Raw genomic sequence first — 27500 nt, forward strand, 5'->3', positions numbered from 1 at the left:
ACGTTCAGAAAGAGCCAGTGTGAAGTCTAACAGCTCCAAGATAGAATTGAACACTGAGCTGCTTACACATCCATCTACAATAGAGTTTCAATTCTACACAATGCTGACATTTCTGTCTTTACTCTCTTCACTGTCCTGTTGCTCTTCCTGTAGTTTTGCTCTGCTGAAATAAAGCTTCATTTTGGACATTGTGTGTTCTTTTATTAGAGTGAATAGTCATTATCAGTGTGATGAGAGAGTGTGTTTAGCTGTAGATTCAGTGCTGTGTGTTGTGCTTCAGTGAGTTTGGCTGAAGGAAGTTGAACATCTGGTGAAAGTGCTGCTCTATTCTGGGAGAAAGAGGATCACTCAGCCGTCTTCATGTAAATCTCTCTCTCACTTCACTGATCTCTCAGTTTTACTGGTTAAAACTGTCTCTGTGTGTTTAGCTGGGTGTGGAGCAGGAAGCTGCTTTCATGTCTTTCTTTAGTGCAGGATTTATGGTTGAGGTAACTGACAGTGCACACGTATTTTATATTAATAGTACGGAAGAGTCGTCATCTCCTTCATCTGTTCCTACTTGGTGTCAGAACTGGACACTGAATTTAAACTGAAAATGAACTTCTGTGTTTTTCTGACTAAGAATTATAATTTTTTTCCTCACATGTAACTTAAGTGTAGTATTTAAAAATTTAGCCAGACATAAGGTTAACTATTGATTTAATCAGATCCAGATTTTAAATGTATTAAATTATATTAAACTGATTATACCTAATTTGTCATTTCTCATGTATGTTCACATTCACATTGATTATTGTAAAGATCCACAAAACACTGAACACTTTCACTGTCTCTAAACACATCAATGCAATTCACATGACTTTATTATCATATTAATGATTATAATATAATTAAATCCAGTGAGTAATAGACATCAACACTGTGTTTAAGGGCACATGTGTAAATCCACTGTATTGTACATTCCCAGGTTATATGGGGTGAACTCTGCTGCTCTTAACTATTATAACACTATAACTGAAGGTGTGTAACATATAAACTCATGTGTAACACTGGGGACTGGGTGGGTCCTGATCAGTAACGCAGTGTGTGGAACTAGCACCAGACACTTCCAGGTATATAGTGTGTTTTTGAGAAAGAGGAGGAGGAGGTGTTGGAATATAGCAGGACGGTGTGTTAGGTAAGCTGCTGTCTCCTCATGGACTTACCTCTGGAACAGAAGCTTGATGATCCCCTGAAACACCTTCAATCAGGTGACAATAATCAGTGTGGGGGGGGGGGGGGGAGTGCAAGGCACGATGGTGTTAACTTTCTCACATGCGAAACATGGTACAATGTAACCTGGAACATGTATCACCTCAAACTCTGTAAAAATGCAGAGAGGCGGTTCCTGTTTGTCTGGCTGTTGTGGTGACAAGGATGATATGGAACAGGAAGCTCCAAAAATATCCAACATTACTCCCTTCCCTTTGGGGGCCATGGTTGATGGTTGAGATGAGAAGGGTGAAGGGTGATGGTTGAGATGAGAAGGGTGATGGGTGATGGTTGAGATGAGAGGGTGATGGTTGATGGTTGAGATGAGAAGGGTGATGGTTGAGATGAGAAGGGTGATGGGTGAGATGAGAAGGGTGATGGTTGAGATGAGAAGGGTGATGGGTGATGGTTGAGATGAGATGGGTGATGGTTGAGATGAGAAGGGTGATGGTTGAGATGAGAAGGGTGATGGTTGATGGTTGAGATGTGTTTAAGCAATGCACCTGACATTTATCTGTAAGTATCGTTACACAGCAGCAGTCACACCACAACAGGATCAGTCCTGAGCTAGACATGCTGAAATGCAAGCAACTGGGTCTGGCCTGGTTCATGATAAGTCTGGGAAAAGAGAAGGTGAGGGAAACTCACACCAGAGGCAAAAGCGCCCCCTACTTCCCATCACACCCTTCTTTATATACACCAATGTTTATTATATGACCTACTAGTGGCTAAATGCATGCAGCAAGTTTCCCAAAAAAAATTCCAACTCTTGACTGTTTGTCAAACGTTTCTGATGACAATTAATTTACATTTCCAGCCTTTATGTAACTTTGTAATGCGAGAGCTTCTTCAGCTGCAGTTTCCATGGGCATAGTAGTCTCTTAAATGCCTGTTTAAGCATCAGATCTGTCCCAGTCAACTGTCTCTTCCTGTTTCCTTCGTGATGTATTCCACATGCCAGATAATTATGCAACGCATCATTTAACACATCCCCAAACTGACAATTCTATGTTCTTTTTAATTCTTTAAACTTCTTTAATTCGTCCATATAAGTGAAAATGGTCTGCAAAAATAATGGTTTGGGTGACAAATGTTCTCGCATCACTTGTAGAAGATCTGCAAAAGTCTTTTTGGCAGGTCAGCGTGTGTCAGTCAAGCTATGCAGTTCCTCCCATGGCACTAAAGAGAACAGCAACATGTTTACCTTCCCCTATATCATTCACGAAGTACTGCCGCAGTCTTTCAATAGGATGTTCTGAATCTCCGTGGAGCTATTAGTGCACTGCAGTGCATCAACATTCTCAGTTTATCCTCATCGTCACTGTGATGTCTGTGATATGATACTGTGTCCTTGATAATGGCCATGAATGCAACAAGAGATGAGGTGTGTGAACGCACTTCAGTCCTTCTTGTACTGAACAGGGGCTCTCACTACAAACAGATATCACCATTAGTCAACAGATTTAAACAACAGAACAAGGATGCCTGCTACAGAAATGTTTTCAGGTTATTCCTGTACCATCTTTTTGACTTAAAGTGTTCACTGTAATGGTTTATTGTGTAATCGTATGAATCGATACGTTCTGTAAGAATATGTTTGAATACTTTGAACATGCATACATACTCAAAATTGTGTATGTCCAATATGGAATATTTGTGTATTTTTCCTGGATCCTCTGCCCTGAAAAAAATTTTCCGTATTTCTGCCATGATTTTTATGTGGAAAATCTGGAGAACAGAAAAAAATACAAAAGAAGATGCAGTAGAGAGAGGTTTAGTTTGTATGGTCCATAACACTAATTGGTTTTGACAAGTCTAGGTCAAATGTCATCAGCAATTATAATTATCTTGGCAGGTCAAAGGTCATCACCAACTGTCATTTTCTTAACAGGTCAAAGGTCATCATCATCAATCATAATTATGTTGAGAGATGTATACCAAAGATAATATTACATATGGTCTACACTTATGTCATTATCTTAACAGATGAAGGTTAAAAATGGATCATAGTTTATATAATAAAGGTTTGTAGCAATCTGTTGCGTTCCCCCCCCCCCCCCCAACACACACACACAAGGCCGATGAAATAATAAATAATGAATTTCCATACACATCCAACCAAAAATATGCACACACCATGCACGCACACACACTAAAAACAAATGTTTAGGCTCAAAAACATGACAACTTTTAATGAAATTAGTTTCAACCAACAAACTGCATTGAGTTAGAGAAATGATCTTTTCCTCTAAAATCAAATGTACTTTCAATTAACACTAAATTAATAATCTGTATAATAAACACAAGTTTTTAAGTTGATTACTCATAAAAACTAAAATCCGGTGTAGTTTACAATACAAATCTCATACCTAACATCTCCGCAGGTTTTATAGACATAAAAGCACTGAATGAAATTATTAATATAGACAAAAAGAAACACTCTGCGTCTACTACTTTTATCTCTCATAGAACTATCCACAGTCCAAAAGCTGCTAATTCTGACTAATTCAAACTGACTACAATGGAGCTAGAAGGCTATATGTGTGAATGACAAAAGATTAAAAATAATAAAAAATCAATATCAGTAAATGAAATTAGATTACACGATGTACTTTACACGAATAAGCAGAAATGTAATCATGCTTTTCTTTCCTGTAGCACAAATGAAAAGCCCTCTCTAGATGAGCAGATTTGTCAAATGAAACTTTTTCATTCTTATCCACTGCTACGGTAAACTAAAGAGTAGATTTTCAAATTACACTGCTAAATATGACTAGCATTAGCTATGTGTAGTAGTGCAAAATGGTCCATCAGCTGTATTAGCAGGTGTAGCCTATACACGAGTCCACTGCTGGTCATATCACAATTGAGAATATTCCCAAATTCATTGCTTTAGTAGAATTTATTTGTAAGTGAAATAATACTCACATTGTAATGTCCTTTGTATAGTATTTATTCAGTCTACAGGTCCTCTAGCACAGTCTTAACTGTCTGAATTTGTCCAGACATGTTAAATGGGTACGGACTTGACATTAATGACTTGAAGTTATCAAGCCTTAATTTCGTTAAGTTTCTACTTTCTTCTAGAATCTTGTATGGTAGCACTACTTGTACTGTTCTCTACTTGATAGATCGCTTTGCTTGTATTCTCTCATTTGTAAGTCTTTGGATAAAAGCGTCTGTTAAATGAATAAATGTAAATGTAAATGTACTACAACTTAAATTTTGTTTTAAATCAATTAAGGCAGAAATTTCAGTTTAAATTACACACAATATTAAGGTGATGTGTTGACATAATAATGTTGATAATTACAACTCATCAAAACAATGTTTACAACTTTAAATATTTAATTAAATAAATAAATTAGAATTTTTATCTTGCATCCACACATTTAATTAAGTTGTGGTGATAGGTCCCTGAATTACTTTTTAGTCAAAAAGCGTTAAAAAGGTCGTTTTCATACAGCAACTCAGCAGCAACAATCTGTGAGAAAGTTCCAAGTTAAGGTTCACTGTCAGCTTTGTGATTTTCTTGAACCCTGTCAGGATACTGAATATTTTGCCCACCTTCAGCGTAGACGTATCAACGACCACCAAAATGTTCAGTGTCCATTTCAAGGCTGTAGTTTTCAAAGCAGTGTATTCCACTTTCAGTGCACAATAAAGTAAGCAGCAGCGAGATCACAATGAGAACATGTTTAAACCAGAGTTAATAGTAAGCACAGATTGTAATGAGAATGAAAATGATGACAGTGTTAATTACTCTCGGGAGTGTGCTCTTCACATTCTTCACATACCAGAGATCTCTGTTCAGGAAGTAATTCAACAGCTTTAGCAAATAGTTCAGTTGTCCCAGCCACTTTTGCCCAAGAATGTGAAGGATGTTCTTCAGAAACATTTGGACATATAGATGTGATAGATTTGGACAGATAGTTGTGAAAGAGCTGGTTGAGACTGTGGCAGAGAATGTCATATTGTCCAAATGTTGTGGGAAAAAATAGATGTCTTGTAACCAGTAAAAGGAGGGCATCAAACATGTACGTCATGCACAACTTTCCTCTGGTAATGTCCATAGAGTATGTAGCTGAGAAAAGAATGAAAACTGTAGCATACGTTCCCCTCTTACAGATGCCGCAGAAATTCATGAACAAGAAAGATATTTTGGATAAGGGTTTGTCAAAACAAGAATATAAACCACATGAATATAGGTGTAGAGATGACTCAAGCTTTAGAGAGTATGTCCTTCTTAGTTGTGATGAATTCAGAACTGATCTGAGCCTGTACATTGACAATTTTTAAGTGGCTAACCCTTTAGGAGCATCTAAAAGAAAGCAGAAGATGTGTGCAGTTCACAGAGTTATTGCAAACTTGCCTGGAAAATACAGATCAGCACTAAACTCCATTCAGCTTTCTCATTTGTGTAACGCTGCAACAGTTAAAGAGTGCGGTCATGACAAAATATTGCACCCACTTCTTTGTGATTTAGCCTCTATCGAACAGCATGGGGTCTACATCGAGCATCTTGGTAAAAGTGTTAAAGGAACAGTGCTCTATGTGTCAGCAGATAACCTTGGTGCTCACTCTCACAGGAGTTTTATGAAAGCTTCATTGTGGATAAGTTTTGCAGATTTTGCATTGCATCCAGGACTGACGCACAACTCCAAGAGATACAAAATGGTCCATTTCAACTCAGAGAGAGAAAAACACACAACAGGCAGGTGCAAGAATCTTTGCAGGATCCAGATTTGGGTAAAAAGTCAGGTGTGAGAGGACAATGCCCACTCATAGCAAATTTGGAGCATTTCCATGTCATTGGTGGTTATCCCCCTGACATATCGCATGATGTTTTAGAGAAATAAGTTCTGGTGGCAAAAAAAAAGACTTGGTGGCCAAGAAATACATCACCCTAGATGTTTTCAATGAAGCTATCAATCATTTCCTGACATATTCTCTGACAAATCTCATCAGCCTCAGCTGATTTCAAAAGACTTCTCCACCAAGGGCACACTTGGGGAAATGGCCTGGAGAACTGTCGTCTAATTAGCCTTCTAAGTTCTTCAAAAAGCTTGTACGCGATGCCCAGAACTTCTAAGAATGTTGCCATGACACTTGCAGTGAAACACCAGACGGCTCTTAGCCATCAGCTAGGCTACAATTCTTTTTTCAGGCTAGCTGTGGAAATGGCTATGGTTACATTAGTGTTAGTTACCCACTTCCCAGAGAACATTCAGAGAGCACTTGGTCAGAAAATTCAGAAAAGAATCACACTGACTCCAAAGCCCTGCTCAGTTAAAGATTTGATTAGTCGTCTCAGAAATACTCTGGCACTAGAGTATAACTTTACTTTACAGTTTTGAGATCCAGAGTTTGATAATGAACTTTGTAAAATGACAGATTTGTCAGAACTCCCTCACAAACCAACTGTGAATATCATTCCTGTGATTGAATTGATGCTACTGTCATCAAGTGAAATGCAGATAATCACGCAGAGAAATACTGAGTGATACTCCAAGTACAGCAGATACATTACAGATCTCCAAATCAACCCAGGAAAAGAGAATGCCATGGACTGATGTCTTTTTGGTTCCAATATTCTCTGTCTATGTTGAATATGGGCTTCGTCAAGCAAATGTAATCTATTTGAGTGATGGAACACAGCTAAAAGTGACAAAGGAAGTGAAGCATACCATTCTTCAAAAGTTGGCAGAGACCATATACTCCTTCAAAGCATAACCAACTGCTGATGATGTACGAGCCGTTGCTAAGGCATTTGTGGATGCCCAAGAACCAGGATCACCTTCTGATACTGTGGGTGGACAAACAGTTTGAAAGGCAAAATGGGCAATTACAGGTCAAAAATGAGGAACATTGGACACACAATCGTCATGGTTAATGCTGGGAAGAGATGGAGATATTCTACCAGCAGTGAGCCACCTCACAAGAACATTAAGAAACCAAGGAAAGGGGAGGTCAAATACCTCCCTGACCTTCCAGATGGGCAGGACGCCTCCAGCCTTGAAATATCCAGAGAGCAACTGGAGGATGAAATGAAGAAAAAATAATGCATTTTTTATCAACCAGAAGATGGACCTGATACTGTATTTAAGAAGAAAGGAAGCTTTTTGACAAGCCTCTTGTAAGTGAGATTCTTCAGTGTTTATAGAAAATCAGGTGAAGTGAAATGCCCATGTTCATATCTTCTGCAACAAAATGAGTATTGATACATATGACAGTTTTGACAAATTCCTGATGTAAACAAATGCTTTACACTAAGACTTCAGCCATGTGTTTGGGAAGAACCTTCAACAAGCATTCTATGGCTCTCTTGATCTTCACTGTCCACACCTGATTTGAATCTTCAGGTCAAAGAGAGGTCTAAGAGGGCAGATTTTGCGTGATCTTCTGCAACAAATCAAGGTTTGTAAATTTAGGATGATGCCAGTGTAAGCTTCATTTTGAAGTCAGCCTATTACCATTACTTCATGACTGTTAAATAAGACAGACAAAATAACGATTGATGGAAATTTCCTTCCTTTGATGTTGACAAATGATATATTGTTGTCTCTGCCACCACTGCACCTCTGACCTCGCTGACATGAGATGTGTTGGCATGAGAGGGCTTACAGTAATTATTGATGATGACCCAACTGAGTTCTTCAAAACGTGCTTTGTAAGTATTGTTAATATGTTTTCCTGTCATAGATGATGTAAATTGAAGGGGTCATGACATAGTTGACGTCATGACAGCACGTGATTTTGGGGCTGCTCTTCTTGTGAGGCGTGAGGAGTTTGAGTTCTGAAACTTGAATGAACTACTGCATGTCCAAAGATCAAGCAAAATGTCATTCCTGTCATGACAATTTAAAACTCAAATGCATTCCAGGGTGATCTCTTTAGTAGTTCATGTTATATGCAATTACTCATATTCAAAAACAGATACAAACATAATATTTACAGTTTTTTAAACTCCTGCATGTATTTGTGTACATAATTCACAAATCATTATGTATGTACATAACTAACCAAAAACATGTTCAATAAAAGTTCATTGATATTTAAAAGAATATTAGACAGCTAAAATTTGTTTTAGTAATCTCCATATACATGTTCAGGCTTCTGATGATGAGGACTCATACCAACATGTGCCAGTTGGAATCCTCAGTGTAGAAGGTGAAGATGTGGCACCGCATCCCCTGTCCTTCCACCTCCATCCATCCTCTGTGGAAATCATCTTGGAGGGGAATGTTTTGATGGACAATTTAGAGAACCTGCCCCAGGCCATGTGTGTTGCTTATGGGTTCACTTGTGCCCTGCATGTTGATTACTCCAAGTGCATGAGCAACAAATTCAATTTCACTGAGCAGGTGATGTTATGTTTGGGTAAGGAGGAGTTTAAAAGCAATGTTCTAGCACTGACAAATCAGCTTGTCATGTAAGAAAAGAAAACATACATTTGTCTCCAGGTTAGACAAAAACTCCATATGCCTTAATTATAAAAGTAAATTAATAAAAATTAATTCATGAATAAAAGTAAACTATACCCGTTTAGTGTTTGGCGAATGTTTATGTGGTATGTTAATATATTATAAGAAAACATACTGTGCCTGTGCAGTGTTTGGCAAAGATTTAAAAAACTGTTTAAAGATTTAAAACTGACGTTTGTCTTCGTTGTCATAATTTGGAAAGTGAATTGAAATAAATTGTGACTTCAAATAGATGCTTCTTAGATGTGTTCTTTATCCTTGTTTATAGTGCAGTGCAAAATTAACTTTTTAGGCAATGAGTTTCCATAATTGTTTAAGTTCAATCAACTTGTATGGGTTTACAGTGTACATTTAATAGAGAAATATTTGACTGTTGTGTTTTAATGAAATGTTAGTGTGATGTGGATGTGATTTTCAACGTTATGGCCTGAAACTGCAGATGTGATCTTAAATAAACACACGTGACATCATGTGAATAATATGTGATAAATTAAACATAATCTGATCATTTATATCTGGATTTCTGTTCATCTCCATTATTTATAACGATACTCTAGGTGTTATCGAAATCTGAATATGAATTTAAGTCATTTGAAGTCATTTTTATTAACATAACAAACAGAAAAATCATTTCCACTAATTAGTATTTACAGCCCACAGCAGGCAGTGACCCAGCGGTGATGCAGGGACCCAGTATAGGATGAAAAACAATACAATCCTGAGAGTTAATGATCATGCAGCTGGAATAAAAGGACATTTTGATCACAGATAAAGAGGATTATTGAGTAATATTAGCTGCTGTGAGATCAGAGAGGTGTAGAACTTTCTCTTTTCTAAGCTTTGTGTTGCAACATGAACATCAGTGACATTTTCAGGCGATACAGTTTTGCTCCTGTTAATGTGAAAATCTCTATAATCACTACCTCATTTTATTTACAGTGTGTCTGAGTCATAATATATGCACTTCACTCACTACTGCATCAAGCGCACAATCACATCCACTACTGTACCGAGAATGATTGAACATCTCCCAGATATGTGGACTCTGATTGGTTCACCCTCTGACCCACAGAACTCCATCAAGTGACTGAATGTTTAGAGTTAACGTTCCACTACGTGCTAGATAATGTAGCTCCATTCACAACTAAACGCTTTGTAGTTCAGCAGATAAACTAGGAATCACATACATGAAATGTCTCAGTCAGTATTTAGGCCTCATCACAGTACTGAGACAGCTCTGTTCTACACCCACTGCTTTTCCCTGTACATGCTACCTCTGGGTAAAATGATCCATTAACATGCTGTTAGCTTCCACTGCTAGGCTGATGATACACAGCTGTATGATTCAGCAAAGCCAGCTCAATAATATAAACTTACTGTAAATTCACCTTCATCAAATTTATCCTGCAGTGGACATGTGAGTGTGTGTGTGTGTGTGTGTGTGTGTGTGTGTGTGATTGTGTGTGTGTGTGTGTGTGTGTGTGTGTGTGATTGTGTGTGTGTGTGTGTGTGTGTGTATATGTGTGTGTGTGTGTGTGTGTGTGATTGTGTGTGTGTGTGTGATTGTGTGTGTGTGTGTGTGTGTGTGTGATTGTGTGTGTGTGTGTGTATATGTGTGTGTGTGTGTGTGTGTGTGTGTGTGTGATGGTGTGTGTGTGTGTGATTGTGTGTGTGTGTGTGATTGTGTGTGTGTGTGTGTGTGTGTGATTGTGTGTGTGATTGTGTGTGTGTGTGTGTGTGTGTGATTGTGTGTGTGTGTGTGATTGTGTGTGTGTGTGTGATTGTGTGTGTGTGTGTGTGTGTGATTGTGTGTGTGTGTGTGTGTGTGTGTGTGTATATGTGTGTGTGTGTGTGTGTGTGTGTGATTGTGTGTGTGTGTGTGTGTGTGTGATTGTGTGTGTGATTGTGTGTGTGAGTGTCTGTGTGTGTGTGATTGTGTGTGTGTGTGTGTGTGTGTATGTGTGTGTGTGTGTGTGTGTGTGTGTGATTGTGTGTGTGTGTGTGTGTGTGTGATTGTGTGTGTGATTGTGTGTGTGTGTGATTGTGTGTGTGTGATTGTGTGTGTGTGTGTGTGTGTGTGTGTGTGTGTGATTGTGTGTGTGTGTGTGTGTGTGTGTGTGTGTGTGATTGTGTGTGTGTGTGTGTGTGATTGTGTGTGTGTGTGTGTGTGTGTGTGTGTGATTGTGTGTGTGTGTGTGTGTGTGTGTGTGTGTGTGTGTGTGATTGTGCTGTATCACATCGTCCCCCTCAGCACCTGCAGTAGGTCCCAGCTGCAGCAGTCACACTCACACAGGTTTTTGTATGACGCTCTAACACTGTGTGAACACCCAGCTACCACTGATATAATGATAACTCTGACAGTAATAATCTCCAGCATCTTCAGTCTGGACTCCACTGATGGTCAGAGTGAAATCAGATCCAGATCCACTGCCACTGAAACGAGCTGGAATACCTGACTGTAACTTCTTCACATATCTTATCAGGAGTTTAGGAGCTTCTCCAGCTTTCTGCTGATACCAGAATATATCTTCATCTCCATCACTCCAGCGGTAAACAGCAGAGCTGGTTTTACAGCTGATGGTGAGTGTGTCTCCTGGAGAAACAGGTTTCACTGCAGGACTCTGAGTCACAGTCACCTGACCTCTGGATCCTGAAACAAAGAAGAAGAAGAAATCCGTTCCCTACATTAATAATGACGTTGAGTTTGAAGTTCATCTAGTCGGCCTACTTCACATGGATTTGTCAGCTGAACAGTTGAAGATAAAACATTGTGTTACCTCGAGCGCAGAGGGCCAGTGTGCAGATGAAGACGCTGATCAAACTCATGGTTGCTGTGGGTGAAGTCGCTGATTACTGTCATGGATTACTGCACTTTTATATACAGATGATGCTGTCAGGTTTATAGATCTTATTGATTTCAGTCACACATGTACAAATGTACAAACACATGGAATGAGATTTTAGTGAAACCAGCTGTTTCATGTCTTTAATTAAAGACATTTTAAACGTGAAGAAAATAATTAACGAGCGCAAGTCAACACAAATCCGTAAATGAATATAAATATGACTCGTCATTCAATTAAGAAGAAACGCCAGTGTGTAAAAGAAGGACGCCCGGGTCTGTGCAAACATTCACACACCACTTTACTAAAGGATTGATAAATGAGGCCCAGTGTGTGTGTCCTAGTCTTTTATTAAAGATTTAAACAATTCTGATTCATTTACCAGATCCAGATGTTCTACATTATTTCAGCATTTAACACACGGGACTATAAAGCAACTTCTGACAAATAAAACCTTTATGTTTCAAACCAATAAAGTCATAGATTGTTTAGATAGAGACAGGAAGTTACCCACAGCCTTGTAGAACATCCAAGCACTTCTCCCATCAGCCCCTTTCCTACAATCTGAACCTCCTGAAGATACAGACCTAGATCTCTAGTCTACAGGTTAGAACAGAACTCTTTTCCAGGTGATGAAGATTATGGAGCAGATCGGCTACTTTGCAGACTCTCTGCAGTGTACAGCTGGATTTATGGATCTGCAATGACGTAAGCTTTTCATTATTTTCTTCCTAAGTAGATTTATCTTTTATCAGCCAGGTGCTCTGACAGGAGCTGATCGTCTGCTCTTTTAGCTCAGAATATAATCAGGGGAAAGGAAGCAAGAGCTTTCTAGGCACAGATGTTTTAAACGACACCATAAATACAGTCATTACATCATCACGTAGACCTGCATCAAACTGCCTTCACATTTAGCTTCAGTCAAATGAAGCTTTATGTTCTATTGTGGTGATTTTTTCCTTCAGCAGGAACTCAGGTCATGTGTGTTTAAGGTGTTCAGTTCAATTCAGTTTTATTTCTATGGGGTAGAAAAGGAGACTGTTTGGTGGTTAAACTTTACAGATGATGAGAAAATGAATATTGAAATAGAGAATAATATAGAAATGAATGTTGAGTCTTATTGAAAGATCCTGCACTACATTGTGTGTTACAGTAGTGTGGAGTAGACACTGCTCCTCTTAGCAGAAGGTGGAAATCATCATATACCATTACACACATCAGCTGATTTTTCATCACAGAAGGAACAGCTGATGAAGAGTTTTCTGCTTTTCAGGAATGATTATGTTTTAAACATCAACACGTGTGATGATGTTCAGTGGAGTGCAGCTTTAGCAGCTCTGCAGCTGTTCTCAGATCAGTGTGTGTTTCTGAGTCAGAGCACTTCCTCTACAGCTGAGGGAGGTTTTTGTACCACGCTATAACACTGTGTGTACGGAAGGCTATTACTCTGCTGACAGTAATAATCTCCTGCATCTTCAGACCGAACTCCAGAGATTTTTAGATTATATTGTGAACCAGATCCACTGCCACTGAAACGATCTGGAATCCCAGACTGACGAGAAGTTGCAGCATAGATCAGGAGTTTAGGAGCTTCTCCAGGTTTCTGCAGGTACCAGTGGAGCCAACCACCAGCACTCTGACTGGATGTACAGGTGAGAGTAACAGATTGTCCTGGAGAAACAGACTGAGATCCTGGAGACTGAGTCATGACGATTTCCCCAAAGGACTCTAAAGAAAAGGATGCAGAGTTAAAATAATGTCAACAAATGTAGTAATGAGTGTGAGAGTGATGTGATGATGTGTATGAATAATAAAAGTAAAGAGAGAGTCTCACGGTGAGCGAGGAGTCCCAGTGTCCCCAGCAGTAGAATCAGTACCATCATCATTGTGCTGCGTGTCAGTGGCTCTGAAAGGACTGAACACACTCTGATCAGCACTACAGCTCTTAAAGTGTGTGCAGCACTGACACAGCACACATATGCAAACACCACAACTGTGTGTGTGTGTGAGTGTGTGTGTGGTCACTGTAGTGTAACAGAGGTTTTTGTACGACGGCTTCATTAGAATGTATCACTGTGGTTCACTTTCGGTGGAGGAACCAAACTCATCGTGAAAAGTAAGTCTCTCTTCTTTATTTAAAATGGAATAAATTCATGGATTTATTTTTATTATTAATTTGATTATCGAACAAACTTTAGAAAAGTTGAAAATGAATCATTGTAAATGTTTGTTATGAAGGTTATTGTGTAAAAAATCAGTATCTTAAATACATTTATTTGTTTGTGTTGATTGTAATGATTATATTTCATCGTTAAAAGTGAGAGAATAAATCCAGATGTTTGTGCTGTTTAAATTCACCTTGAGTTCAGCGTCTAGTGATTCATTTTCATTGAGTATCAACACCAGAATAAATCTGATCAAAGTTCTGCTCGGTCCACGATGTAAAGAGTAACTAGTAAATGTTCTCCTGCTGCTGGAACACGTTTGTGCTGCTGCAGAGTTTCCGGTTTTGTCTCTGTTGGAGTTCAGAACATTTACAGAATACACTCACTGAGTGTTTCAGTGTTGGAATACAGTGTGACTACTGGATGCAGTTACAGTACTGAATAGAACTGGGTGAACACTACATCAGAAAGAAGATGGATTATGGTGTGGAGTTAAAGCTGATGGCTTCCACATGTTCTCTTTGTTTGTTAGTGGACTTTAAACCAAATGGACTGATGTTTCTCCAGACAAATTCCTTGTATGTGTGAGCACGCTCGGCAATAAAGCCGATTCTGATTCTGAAACTGCCTCCGAATTGAAGCCCCCCATGTGTCTCTGTTCATTTAGAGTTAGGTTCTGTTTTTATGTCTATGGGTAGAGTTTATAGATGCTGCTGAAGGTCATCGAAGTTTCCAGATGTTTCTACTGAACTGCAGTAATGTGAATCAGCAGTGATGAGTAAATGTTGTGTAAGCGTGTGTAAATGTGTGTTTATTGTGTGTTTGTGGTCTCCAGCCGGTCCCACGGTGAAGCCCTCCGTGTCTCTGCTCCCTCCCTCCTCTCTGCAGCTGTCTGAGGGATCGGCCTCGCTGCTCTGCCTGCTGTCTGCCTACTCTCCACAGGGGGCGCTGGTGAGCTGGACAGTGGACGGCTCAGAGGTGAAGGACAGGGTTCTGACCAGCGCAGAAGAACAGAAGAAGGACGGGTACACACGCAGCAGCACCCTGACCCTCAGCAAAGCGCTCTGGGAAAAGGGGGAGGAGTTTGTCTGTAAGGTCTCCCATGACAACGTCGATCATCCGGTCACGTTCAGAAAGAGCCAGTGTGAAGTCTAACAGCTCCAAGATAGAATTGAACACTGAGCTGCTTACACATCCATCTACAATAGAGTTTCAATTCTACACAATGCTGACATTTCTGTCTTTACTCTCTTCACTGTCCTGTTGCTCTTCCTGTAGTTTTGCTCTGCTGAAATAAAGCTTCATTTTGGACATTGTGTGTTCTTTTATTAGAGTTAATAGTCATTATCAGTGTGATGAGAGAGTGTGTTTAGCTGTAGATTCAGTGCTGTGTGTTGTGCTTCAGTGAGTTTGGCTGAAGGAAGTTGAACATCTGGTGAAAGTGCTGCTCTATTCTGGGAGAAAGAGGATCACTCAGCCGTCTTCATGTAAATCTCTCTCTCACTTCACTGATCTCTCAGTTTTACTGGTTAAAACTGTCTCTGTGTGTTTAGCTGGGTGTGGAGCAGGAAGCTGCTTTCATGTCTTTCTTTAGTGCAGGATTTATGGTTGAGGTAACTGACACTGCACACTTATTTTATATTAACAGTACGGAAGAGTCGTCATCTCCTTCATCTGTTCCTACTTGGTGTCAGAACTGGACACTGAATTTAAACTGAAAATGATCGTCTGTGTTTTTCTGACTCAGAATCATTATTATTTTTCTCTCATTTAACTTAAGTGTAGTATTTAACAATTTAGCCAACATAAGGATAAATATCGGTTTCATCAGATCCAGATTTAAATTGTATTAAATTATATTAAACTGATTATACCTAATTTGTCATTTCTCATGTATGTTCACATTCACATTGATTATTGTAAAGATCCACAAAACACTAAACACCTTCACACATTACACACTATTATAACACTATAACTGAAGGTGTGTAACATATAAACTCATGTGTAACACTGGGGACTGGGTGGGTCCTGATCAGTAAAGCAGTGTGTGGAGCATCCCAGAGAGTCTCCTGGAATTTCTTTTTAAAAATATCGGAAATGTCTTTCCTCAGCGAAGTCAGCAACTCGAGCCTGAGGGCGGTGATGTCGGGGTCAATGCGCGGCAAGGCGGATTCAGGGGAAGGAGGTGATTCACTTGAGGCTGTGGACGTGGCGCGTACACTAGGCCTCAGTTCTGTCTGAATAGTACTACGAGTTTTCATGTTTATTTCAGACATTTTAACATAGTTCAAAGTTAAACGTGCAAACAAAAAACGGAGTAGAGTAAGTCAAAATCAAATGTATGACTGAAAAGCGCAAGTTCCTACTCCATTGGAAGCTCAGCAGTGCCCCCAAGAAGTAAAAGAACATTTACATGCGACAAATACTAAGTGCTCATGTTACAGTGAGGGAGATAAAAATCAGTAGAGAAATCGACAATTGACATTAGAGAAAAGACAGGAAGATGTGACAGAACAAGAACAATACAGAAAGTCAAAAAAAATGAAAGAAAGAAAAAAATCATTATGATTGTAGGTGTTAATGTTGTGGAAAACAATCTTTTCAGCCTAAGTCAAAAAACTTCAGTGACAGAGGGTTTGTAGATGTCAAAATGTAAATAAACTTTACTGAAACAATAAAGTGAGACGGTCTGCAGAAGGTCTGAATTGTACACACACACACATGTCTTTATATACCTCTCTGAAGCAGTAAAATTATCCCTGGGCGGGGCATTCACCTTTTCTTTCTAGAAACAAACCAGTCTCCATTGCCTTAACTAATTATTCATATCCATATGATACCTTATATATGCGGCGCATGTGCTGTCAGTTGTATTTTCTTTAAAAGGTTTACCAGACAGGGTTTTTTACTTTGTCCCATAATTCACCCTATAGTCTCATCTTGGTACTCTTCCTCCTGGAAGTCTTATCTTTTCTTTTGACACTGATTTGCAAGCTTAGAGAGCTTTGTTTGAAAACCCAGTTCTGGCATGTATCTGTGTGTTTATTGCCATAGAGTGAAGCTGATTTAGACAAACACAAGGTTCTAAATGCACACACTTAGAATGTCACTTGTTAGAAAGTGTTTTATAGTTTTAGATTATGCCTGCTGTGCAGAGGTACGGACTGACACAGAAAACAATTAGGCCTAAGGAATTAGACACAGAATTCATCTAACTCAGTACACTTAGTTTATAACTCGATCAACAAGTCTACTATGAATTTAGATAATGCTTCCCACAAATAATTCCAACTGTTGGCTATACACACCAGATTATACCTTATTAACATATCCAAACATTAGTAAACTTTGTAGTTACGCACGTTGATTGCACTTTATCTATACTATATATTTCCCTCCTCTGGGATTTACTAAGTCCCACCTACCTCAAGAGAGTAATCTCACAATCCAGTCCCTTCTTTAAAACTAACTAGTGATCAATGAATGATCACATCAGCCATCTACCAATGACCAAAACCACTTGCTCTGGAGACCAGAAACAAACATCTCCTCTCCCATTGGCTAGAAAGGAGTAAAAGATTCTGTCTCCCTTTCCCTATCCATAAAAATCAAGCATAGTGTTCGTAAGCATGAGCATTCATTTGGTTCAGCACTTGTGGTTGTCCAGGAAGGGACGTCTGCTTGGGCCTCTTTCTCCTTCAGCAGGTGTATTAGGCTCATCAGAATTGCTCTCAGCAACAGGAGCCCTTCTTTCCTCCTGCTCTGTTGGTACGACCTCTGACTGACCTTCTTCTTTGCTATCTCCTGAGACTGCCATTGGTTCTCCCTTACCTTCATTTCAGACCCTCTCTCACGTCTTGACTTGTTCTTTCTTCTGAGATGTCAGCCACTGGATCGTCCCCTCCGATCATCTGATCCTCTTTTCTCCTAGGTCTTAATCTAGCTGCTCACTTTGTATGGCCATTCCCTTCTGGGCTCGAACACACCTAGGTACAGTGCGGGAAAAAAAGTATTTGATCCCCTGCTGATTTTGGACGTTTGCCCACTGACAAAGAAATGATCAGTCTATAATTTTAATGGTAGATTTATTTGAACAGTGAGAGACAGAATAACAACAACAACAACAACAACAAAAATCCAGAACAAAGCATGTCAAAAATGTTATAAATTGATTTGCATTTTAATGAGGGAAATATATATTTGACCCCTCTGCAAAACATGACTTAGTACTTGGTGGCAAAACCCTTGTTGGCAATCACAGAGGTCAGACGTTTCTTGTAGTTGGCCACCAGGTTTGCACACATCTCAGGAGGGATTTTGTCCCACACCTCTTTGCAGATCTTCTCCAAGTCATTAAGGTTTCGAGGCTGACGTTTGGCAACTCGAACCTTCAGCTCCCTCCACAGATTTTCTATGGGATTAAGGTCTGGAGACTGGCTAGGCCACTCCAGGACCTTAATGTGCTTCTTCTTGAGCCACTCCTTTGTTGCCTTGGCCGTGTGTTTTGGGTCATTGTCATGCTGGAATACCCATCCACGACCCATTTTCAATGCCCTGGCTGAGGGAAGGAGGTTCTCACCCAAGATTTGACGGTACATGGCCCCGTCCATCGTCCCTTTGATGCGGTGAAGTTGTCCTGTCCCCTTAGCAGAAAAACACCCCCAAAGCATAATGTTTCCACCTCCATGTTTGATGGTGGGGATGATGTTCTTGGGGTCATAGGCAGCATTCCTCCTCCTCCAAACACGGCAAGTTGAGTTGATGCCAAAGAGCTCCATTTTGGTCTCATCTGACCACAACACTTTCACCCAGTTGTCCTCTGAATCATTCAGATGTTCACTGGCAAACTTCAGACGAGCATGTATATGTGTTTTCTTGAGCAGGGGGACCTTGCGGGCACTGCAGGATTTCAGACCTTCACGGTGTAGTTGTGTTACCAATTGTTTTCTTGGCGACTATGGTCCCAGCTGCCTTGAGATCATTGACAAGATCCTCCCGTGTAGTTCTGGGCTGATTCCTCACTGTTCTCATGATCATTGCAACTCCACGAGGTGAGATCTTGCATGGAGCCCCAGGCCGAGGGAGATTGACAGTTGTTTTGTGTTTCTTCCATTTGCGAATAATTGCACCAACTGTTGTCACCTTCTCACCAAGCTGCTTGGCAATGGTCTTGTAGCCCATTCCAGACTTGTGTAGGTCTACAATCTTGTCCCTGACATCCTTGGACAGCTCTTTGGTCTTGGCTATGGTGGAGAGTTTGGAATCTGATTGATTGATTGGTTCTGTGGACAGGTGTCTTTTATACAGGTAACAAGCTGAGATTAGGAGCACCCCCTTTAAGAGTGTGCTCCTAATCTCAGCTCGTTACCTGTATAAAAGACACCTGGGAGCCAGAAATCTTTCTGATTGAGAGGGGGTCAAGTACTTATTTCCCTCATTAAAATGCAAATCAATTTATAACATTTTTGACATGCGTTTTTCTGGATTTTCTTCTTGTTATTCTGTCTCTCACTGTTCAAATAAACCTACCATTAAAATTATAGACTGATCATTTCTTTGTCAGTGGGCAAACGTACAAAATCAGCAGGGGATCAAATACTTCTTTCCCTCACTGTACACCTGTTCTCCAGGAGTCACTGGACAAGGAACTTCTGTCTCCTCTCTCGGTCCCCAGCTCTGTTCCTGTGAATAGATAGCTTCATACATAGCAGTTAGTTATCACTTACATGCTCTTAGTTCCATCTGTAATTACTCCAGCGTCATAAGGACCTCTCAGGTATGGCACAGACATGGGTCGACCCGTAAGCATTTCATGCGGTGTTAGATGCATATTTCTGTTAGTCTGCATGCGATAGGTCATTCGTGCAAGAGGTAGAGCATCTACCCAAACGAGTTTAGTGTCGGCACAAATTTTGTTAAGATTAGCCTTAAAGGTACCACTTACCTTTTCCACTATTTCCTGTGACTGAAGGTGATAAACACATCAAAATATTACAGTATTCACAGTTACTGTAACACTGTTTTTTAAACAAACGCTGAGCCATTGTCAGAGCTAATCTGAGACGGTATGCCATATCTAGGAATTGCCTCTCTGGTCAAACATTTAAGCACTGTTCCTGCAGTTTGGTCTGCTGATGGCCTTGCCTCCCTCCATCTGCTAAACCTGTCTATCACCAAGTGCTTAAACGGCCCTCCTGGCATTGATATGTGCCTTATTGGTGCTGATTTTCCCTTTCTGACATTGTTTTGAGCACAAATTTTACACTCAGCCAAAAAAAAATATCCACCATTGCCTGAAAGTACATAGACCAATACTCTCGCTGTTTTATCTTTCCCACAATTCTCCTCGTGCACTGGTTAAAACCATGCGGATCTGAAATTCATACAGTAAGAAGTGCTGTAGGTACAATCAGAAATCAATTAAACTATTTGTTCGGTATGTTAAAGTGGTGTTCCAACGCTTTCTCTAAAAACTCATTGCTTTCAAACAGCTCCAAACAGAGGCCAAATCCATGGGCATATGCAGAGTCAGTGTATATATATATATATGTATATATATATATATATATATATATATATATATATATATAAGCAATGCTACCCTTAACCTGTTCACACTCTTTAGTGATAGCATGTAATTCAGCCAACTGGGCAGAGCAAGGTGCTCATTATGTTTGTGAAATTTCAGAGACAAAATCTTACAGATGGAACGTCTAAAAAGTTCAATCTTAGGCTCGAGGAAATATGAATTTCGGCCAGGCAATCATGAGTGTTCTCAGTGACTGGCTCAACACAATTAATTAGGCAATACAACACTACAGTTGGTGTATTAGACACACTAATAGGTTTAATAGTTAAATTTTGGGCGGCACATACAACAACCTCATATCCTGTTCTTTGTTGAGCTGTCATGTGTTGCATTTGGATATAATTCAAAATAGAAGTGACCTGGTGTGATGAATGTAAGATCAATGTATGAGAGAGCCATTTTCCCAGTGATCTGCACTAAGAGAGCAGCTCCAGCCTTCGCATGCAAACGTGCTGGCAATCCTGTGCCACCAAAACCAATGTTTTCGATAAATAAGCTTAAGACCTGCAAGCGCCCCCATACTCCTGAGCCGGGACCCCTGCAGTGGCGCCCCCTCTCTCAGTCACATATAAGAGAAAGTCTTTTTTGCAGTTTGCCAGCCATAGTACAGGTGCAGAGCATAAGTCCATTCAATGTCAGGTTTTTCCTTAGAACACCCGACTCTCAGGATTTTGTCATGAAAGAGCAATCAGTGATCCACTGAAGACCATAGTTGATAACATCCAGGAAGCTTAACATTTGTTGTGTGTTATGGGGCGGAGGATGACCCCAATCATGTCCTGTTGGCCTTGGGAGCATTCGAGGGAGTCTCTGACCACAGAGGAGTAGACCACAAGGGAGTCCGCAGCCCCTGAGGCAGATGCACCCAGGCATATTACTGATCTTGGAATGTTCAGGCGAGTAATGGCCTTGAGCTCTCACATGCAGGCACGGTGGAAAAAGAGCCGAACACAGGTCAACGACAGAAAAATAATAATTATCATGTGGAATGGAAAAGGTTACAGTGGGGACATCAGGCAGTAATGCAGTTACTGGGATGACTAGTTCATTGATTTTGCAAATTTTGTGTAAAATGCCATCCTCTTCCAGCCTTAAACATCGGTTACTGGGTGTATTATATAGCAGAACTGTTGGCACAATCACAGCTTGCTGTAATATTGCTAGAATAATTGGGCGTATCCCTTCCTCCTTTTCTGAGGACGGAGGGTATTGTTTACAGGACACAGGATGACTATTCTTCACTTTAGCTTGATAATGGTGTACATGTTACCTGTCCTGCTTCATATATACATACACATATACACATACATACATTAACACATACATACATTTAAGGGATGTACGTGGCATCAATCTGTATTTATTTTAAGTTGGAAATGGTTTCCAGTTTTCCTCGAATTGCGGCATGCAGCTTTTATTTTTGCCATGGGTATGTATTCTATTATTAGATTAGTGTCACAGATATCCCAGAAGGGACTCTGGACTACAGTTCCCAGCAGCCACTGCACCACACAGCAACTTCATCACTTAAGAGCACCTATGTGTATACAGCCACAGTTTGTGCTGCACTGCTAGTCTTGTGTTGGTCTTTCATTACTGTTGGTTCAGTCTTTGTGTTCATAGTCTTTGTTAATGTTTGATTCTTTCTCTAGTGTTTTGTTGTCTGTTCATAGTTCTTGTTTTGGTATTCATTAAAACTGAAAATCTGCTCTTGCATCCATCTCTGCCTCCAAACCTTGACGGAATGCAAGACCTTAACATGGATGAGGCAGTTTTTTTTTTAAAGTTCAAGAGGACCTGTATGAAAGACAAAAGCTGAGGGGGGAGGATTCTCCCTCGTTCAAGCCAACTGGGAGGGGCTCGACATGATGTACTCCATCATGGGGTATGCCAAGGAGGAGCCTTCCAACCAGGCTGGAACTATCTCCCACCCTCCCTCCCCCACTGTGGATCTTGTCCAGCCCGCCGTGTCGACTGAGAACGTTGTTCAGCTGAGGACACTGTTCAGTTTCCCGGTTCAGCTGAAGACACTGCTTTTCCTCCCGGTATGGCTTTTCTTGCCTACTCCACCTCGGACGTCACCTCGCCAGGCTCCACTTCGGACATTGCTCTGCCCTCCTACTACACTGAGGACATCGCTCAGCCTCTCTGCTCGATTGAGGACGTCGCTCAGCCCCCATGCGCCGCTGAGGACATCGCTCCCCCCATGCTCCGCTGAGGACGTTGCACTGTCCCCATGCTCTGCTGAAGATGTCGCTCAATTTCTTTGCTTTGCACCATATGTCACTCCCCCTTCCTGCTCCACGGAGGACGTTGCTCACCCCTCATACTTCACGGAGAACCTCGCTCCTCCCTCTGGCCTCGCGGAGAACCTCGCTCCTCCCTCTGGCCTCACGGAGAACCTCGCTCCTCCCTCTGGCCTCGCGGAGAACCTCGCTCCTCTCTCTGGCCTCGCGGAGAACCTCGCTCCTCCCACTGGCCTCACGGAGAACCTCGCTCCTCTCTCTGGCCTCGTGGAGAACTTCGCTCCCCTCTCTGGCCTCGCAGAGAGCGTTGCTTCTACCTCTAGCTCCGTGGTTAACATCACTCCCCCTTGGGGTCTGCCTTGGGCTTTGTTCTCCTCGCTGGCTTCGGGGTGGCTATTGCTCCATGCCCAACCAGGGTGGGGATATTGTGTCATATCTTTGTGGTATGGAAGAGACCTTCCCACATCCGTTCCCCAGTGAACACGTTAAGTGTTCTCTTTGCGGTTTTGTGAGAGATTACATTCAAGGGAACTTTGGAACACTTGGGGACCTCTGGTCTGGGTATCCGGTGCCCCATCGCAGACTTGGTACGTGGGTCGAGAGCCACGGGCTAAGGGGGGTTTGTCATGGATATCCCGGAACGGACCCCAGACTACAGTTCCCAGCAGCCACTGCACCACATAGCATCACATGACCATCAGCACCTGATTTTCATTCAGTTAACGAGCACCTATGTGTACATATCCACAGTTTGCATTGCACTCCTGGTGTTGCGTTTATCTTTTGTTGCTATTGGTTCTGTTTTTGTGTCCATGGTCTTTGTTAATGTTTGATTCTTGCCTTAGTGTTTTGCTGCATGTTCATAGTTCTTGTTTTGTGTTTTGTTTTGGTATTCATTAAAAATTTTAGAAAAATTGCTTCCTTAGTAATGGTTAAAAAAAATCAACAAACTGTCCTTGAATTTGGTTGGAGTATTGATCAATATAAATAGGAAGGGAGTTTGGGAACCATTTTGTAGGATGTTTTTTTTTTTATGTTTAGGGAAGGCAGTTTTGTTTGTGGAGTTAGTGTTGGGTTTAGTTTGATGTTTTGGCTTTGCTAACCACTGGAGAAATGGCTTTGTGTTTTTGGGGTTTACACTCTTAGCTGTGAGGCAGCAACACTACATACTGCACCATCGTGCTGCCACACACCAAAAAAAGGTTTATACCCAAGTATCACTCTTGCGTCTGTGGATAATCTCCCCTGGATACTGTAGATTTGTAGCCTGCAGCATAGCTGGACCTTTAACACAGTGTAAATATCCTACCTCACTCCCTTCCTTTTGGGGGCCATCTTTTACTATCAAAGAGGGCAGAGACTGCTGAGTTGCTGAGAAACAAGCAGAAAGGGTCATATTTGATGAGATGTGTGTAAGCGATGCATGTATGAGAAGGACACAACAGAAAGGAAGAGTGAGCTAGAAAGCCCTAATCTACTTTAACTATAAAGTATAAATTAATTAAAAGTTTCCCAGCGTCTGTGTGCAGGGTGCAGCCAAATCTTTTTACACACTGCCTTTTATTTCATTTATTTCACATACAGTACCTCCATAATGTTTGGGACAAAGGCATAATTTATTTTTATTTGTCTCTGTACATAGTTTTAAATTTGTACTCAAACACTTCACATGTGGTTAAACTGCATTATTAAAATTCTCAGATTTTAATAAAGGATATTTTTATACATTTTAGTTTTACCATGTAGGAATTACAGCACTTTTAATACTTAACCCCCCATTTCAAGGCACCACAGTGATTGGGCAGCACAGGTGTTTGTGATTACTCATGTAACAGGGGAGAACTCAGAGAGGCGGATGCAGAACGTCTTCATTGAAGACAACACAGGGAACAGGATCAATGAAAAGGACTTAAGGGACAAACACGGGGAGAAGACACATTAGAAACCAGGATTATCAGAACTTAATGAACTAGAAAGTAAACACTAAGAAAAATGCTAAATAATCAAAAACATAGTGCAAATAACACAAGCAGAACCAACACAAGAAAACCAGAAACTCAAACATAACCTGACATGAGTGAGTACTCCAGGAACTAAGGAAGAACCACAGGGGACTTAAATAAAGCACTAACCAACCAGGGAAATAAAAACCACATGAGTAAACAGAGGAAGAAGTTCTACAAGGACAGTCAGGGTGGCCCAAGGTGGAATAGCCCTGGGGGTCGTGACAACTCAGGTGTGTTTAATTGTTTCAGTAATGTAGGTATACACACTACTCTCAGCTTTCAGCATCTGGTCTTGATTCAAGGCTTTTGGTCACCCTTGGCATCTGCTTCTGCTGTTTGTCAACATGAGGACCAGATTTGTACCAGTGAAAGTCAAGAAAACTATTATAAGGCTGAGAATCGAGAAAAAAGCAGTCAGACACATCGGCCAAAGCTTAGGCTTACCAAATCAACTGTTCGGATTATTATTAAGTAGAAAGAGAGAACTGGTGAGCTTCGTAACCATAAAGTGAATGGTAGGCCAAGGAAGACCTCCACAGCTGATGACAGAAGAATTCTCACCATAATGAAGAAAAAGTGCGGCTTCTTTGTGACACTTCCAAGCAACGCGTCGCTGGATATTTACCCTAATAATAAGATCGCGCACTACACTACTAAATTCGCCAAACCAATCGATTTGAGCGGGATATGGGAAGTCTCGCTCGCGGAGGTTCAATATATCCAGAGTTGGTACTCGTTAACAGAGGAAGACTGTCCTTTTCATATTATCCAGAGGGATGGAAAGAAAACACAAAACAGTACCTTTAATATCACTCAAGGATATTACAAAAGTATCGAGGAACTGGTTAGTGAAATCAACAAAAACATGAAGAAATTGGAACTTGGAATAGAGATAACCTATAACCCTATGAAAAATAAAATACACATTGCATCCCAAAAACATTTTGTGTTCAAAGCTAATGGAAAATTAGCATATATGCTCGGTATGAACCCCGGTGTTCCGATAACGGCCCGAGAACCAGACGCGCCTAACCCCGCTGATATTCACGCAGGCTTTTACACGATGTATGTATATACAGATGTTATCGAGTATCAGCGAGTTGGTGACAGTGTTGCCCCGTTACTGAGATGTGTACATATAACGGGAGAAAACAACAAAGTCGTCACAATTACTTATGATAAGCTGCATTACGTACCTCTCACCAAGAACCACATCACCGATATAGTAATCGAAGTCAAATCGGATCAGAACAAGCCTATACCTTTTAGTTACGGAAAATGTATAGCTAAACTACACTTTAGACCCGCTAAACATTCGTTCCGTATGTAAAATGATGGATAGGGGCTACGTTCACCTGCAGATCTACGTGGATTATCATGTCCGTCAGGCTGGAAATGGCCTTCCGGGGTTTCAAGGCGCCCCCACCATGTATGGGTCGGGGCTAGGAGGTCTGATCAAGGGTCTTTTTAGAATGGCTTTTCCGTTCCTCAAAAGGGGGTTTGCTATTGCAAAACCTCATTTAAAAACAGCGGCTAAAGGTTTCGTAAGCGACGTAGTGAGCAACATTATGAGCAAGACACAAACTCAGAATCAAGACGGATCAGGCCTTGCATTGATTGCGCGTAAAAAATCTAAAAGGCTCCCAGGACGTCGACACGTGATTCTGAATAAAAGACGTAAGGCTACTAAACTCAAGACCAGTGTGAAAAAGACCGAGCAGAGAGGCAACAGACATCCTACCATCTCTCACAAGAGAAAGCAGCTGAACATTTTCTAACATCATGGCTTTCTTACACAGTCTATCCTCAGAGTGTACCAAGACAGAATTGGATATTTTCACATTACCTTATACTCAAACGAGTATCGAGAAGTACACTTATGTCGAAATACCTCCAATTTCCGCTCTTACGGACAACGGGCCCCTGGAGTTCTACGTGGCTGGAAACGGGGAGGTTTACCTCGACGTGAACAACACTTTTTTACATCTGTCCTGTAAAATCGTGAATCCCGACGGTTCCAATATAGCTAACGATGCAAAGGTTGGGGTCGTTAACTACCCCGTAGCCTCACTTTTTTCACAAGTGGATGTCATGCTCGGGGATCGTCTTATTTCTCAATCTAGCAGTACATACCCATACCGTGCTACCTTTGAAAGTCTTCTCAACTATGGAAAAGATATCCTGGAAACACAATTTTGCACCGGGCTATTCTACAAAGACACAGCTGGGCATATGGATGCCACAGACCCAGACGGTCGAAACGAAGGTCTCAAAAAAAGGGCCAGTTTCAGTGCTGAAAGCAACACCTTTGACCTGATTGGACACATTCACTCGGATATATTTTTTCAGGATAAACTTTTACTGAACGGAATCGATTTGAGGATTAAAATGGTTTGCAGCAAAGCTGAATTCTGCTTGATGAAGGAAGATTTCCTTCTGAAAATACTCAACGCTTCTCTTTTTGTGAAGAAAGGAACCGTCTCACCGTCTGTAAAAATCGGTCACGGGCAAGCTCTTCTCAGTGCCACAGCCGAGTACCCGATCGAAAGAGTCTGTCTGAAGACCTTCAGTCTAGCTGCAGGGAGCCGCATTTGTTCACAAGAGAACCTCTTCCTCGGCCCCTTACCTAAAACCATTATCTCTGGGATGGTAGACAACGATGCCTTCAGCAGGTCGTACAATAAAAACCCTTTTAATTTTAAACATTACGACGCAGAGTCTATCGCTCTCTATGTAGACGGTACTCAATATCCTGCAAAACCTTTTCAGCCTGTTTTTCAGTCCGGTAACGCCGTCCGTGAATTCCCTTCTTTAATTTTAGCATCAGGAAAGCAGCTGAAAGATCAGGCACTGTCGATAAACAGAGAAGAGTACCTGAACGGATATACTTCATTCTCATTCAACCTGAATCCT

The 27500-nt window shown here is 40.9% G+C and overlaps 1 long non-coding RNA gene and 1 gene segment (V, D, J or C); both read right to left on the reverse strand.

Annotated features, from left to right (window-relative positions):
- Positions 1 to 27500, reverse strand: part of LOC128618303 (uncharacterized) — a 194429-nt gene that overhangs the window by 163005 nt on the left and 3924 nt on the right. The gene's annotated exons all lie outside the window — the stretch shown is intronic.
- Positions 12894 to 13564, reverse strand: LOC128618297 (immunoglobulin kappa variable 1D-12-like). The segment is given in 2 exon segments: positions 12894 to 13306; positions 13413 to 13564. Coding segments are annotated over 2 exon segments (408 nt in total).

The sequence above is a fragment of the Ictalurus furcatus genome, chromosome 14 (assembly GCF_023375685.1).
Source record: "Ictalurus furcatus strain D&B chromosome 14, Billie_1.0, whole genome shotgun sequence".
Classification (NCBI taxonomy): Eukaryota; Metazoa; Chordata; class Actinopteri; order Siluriformes; family Ictaluridae; genus Ictalurus; species Ictalurus furcatus.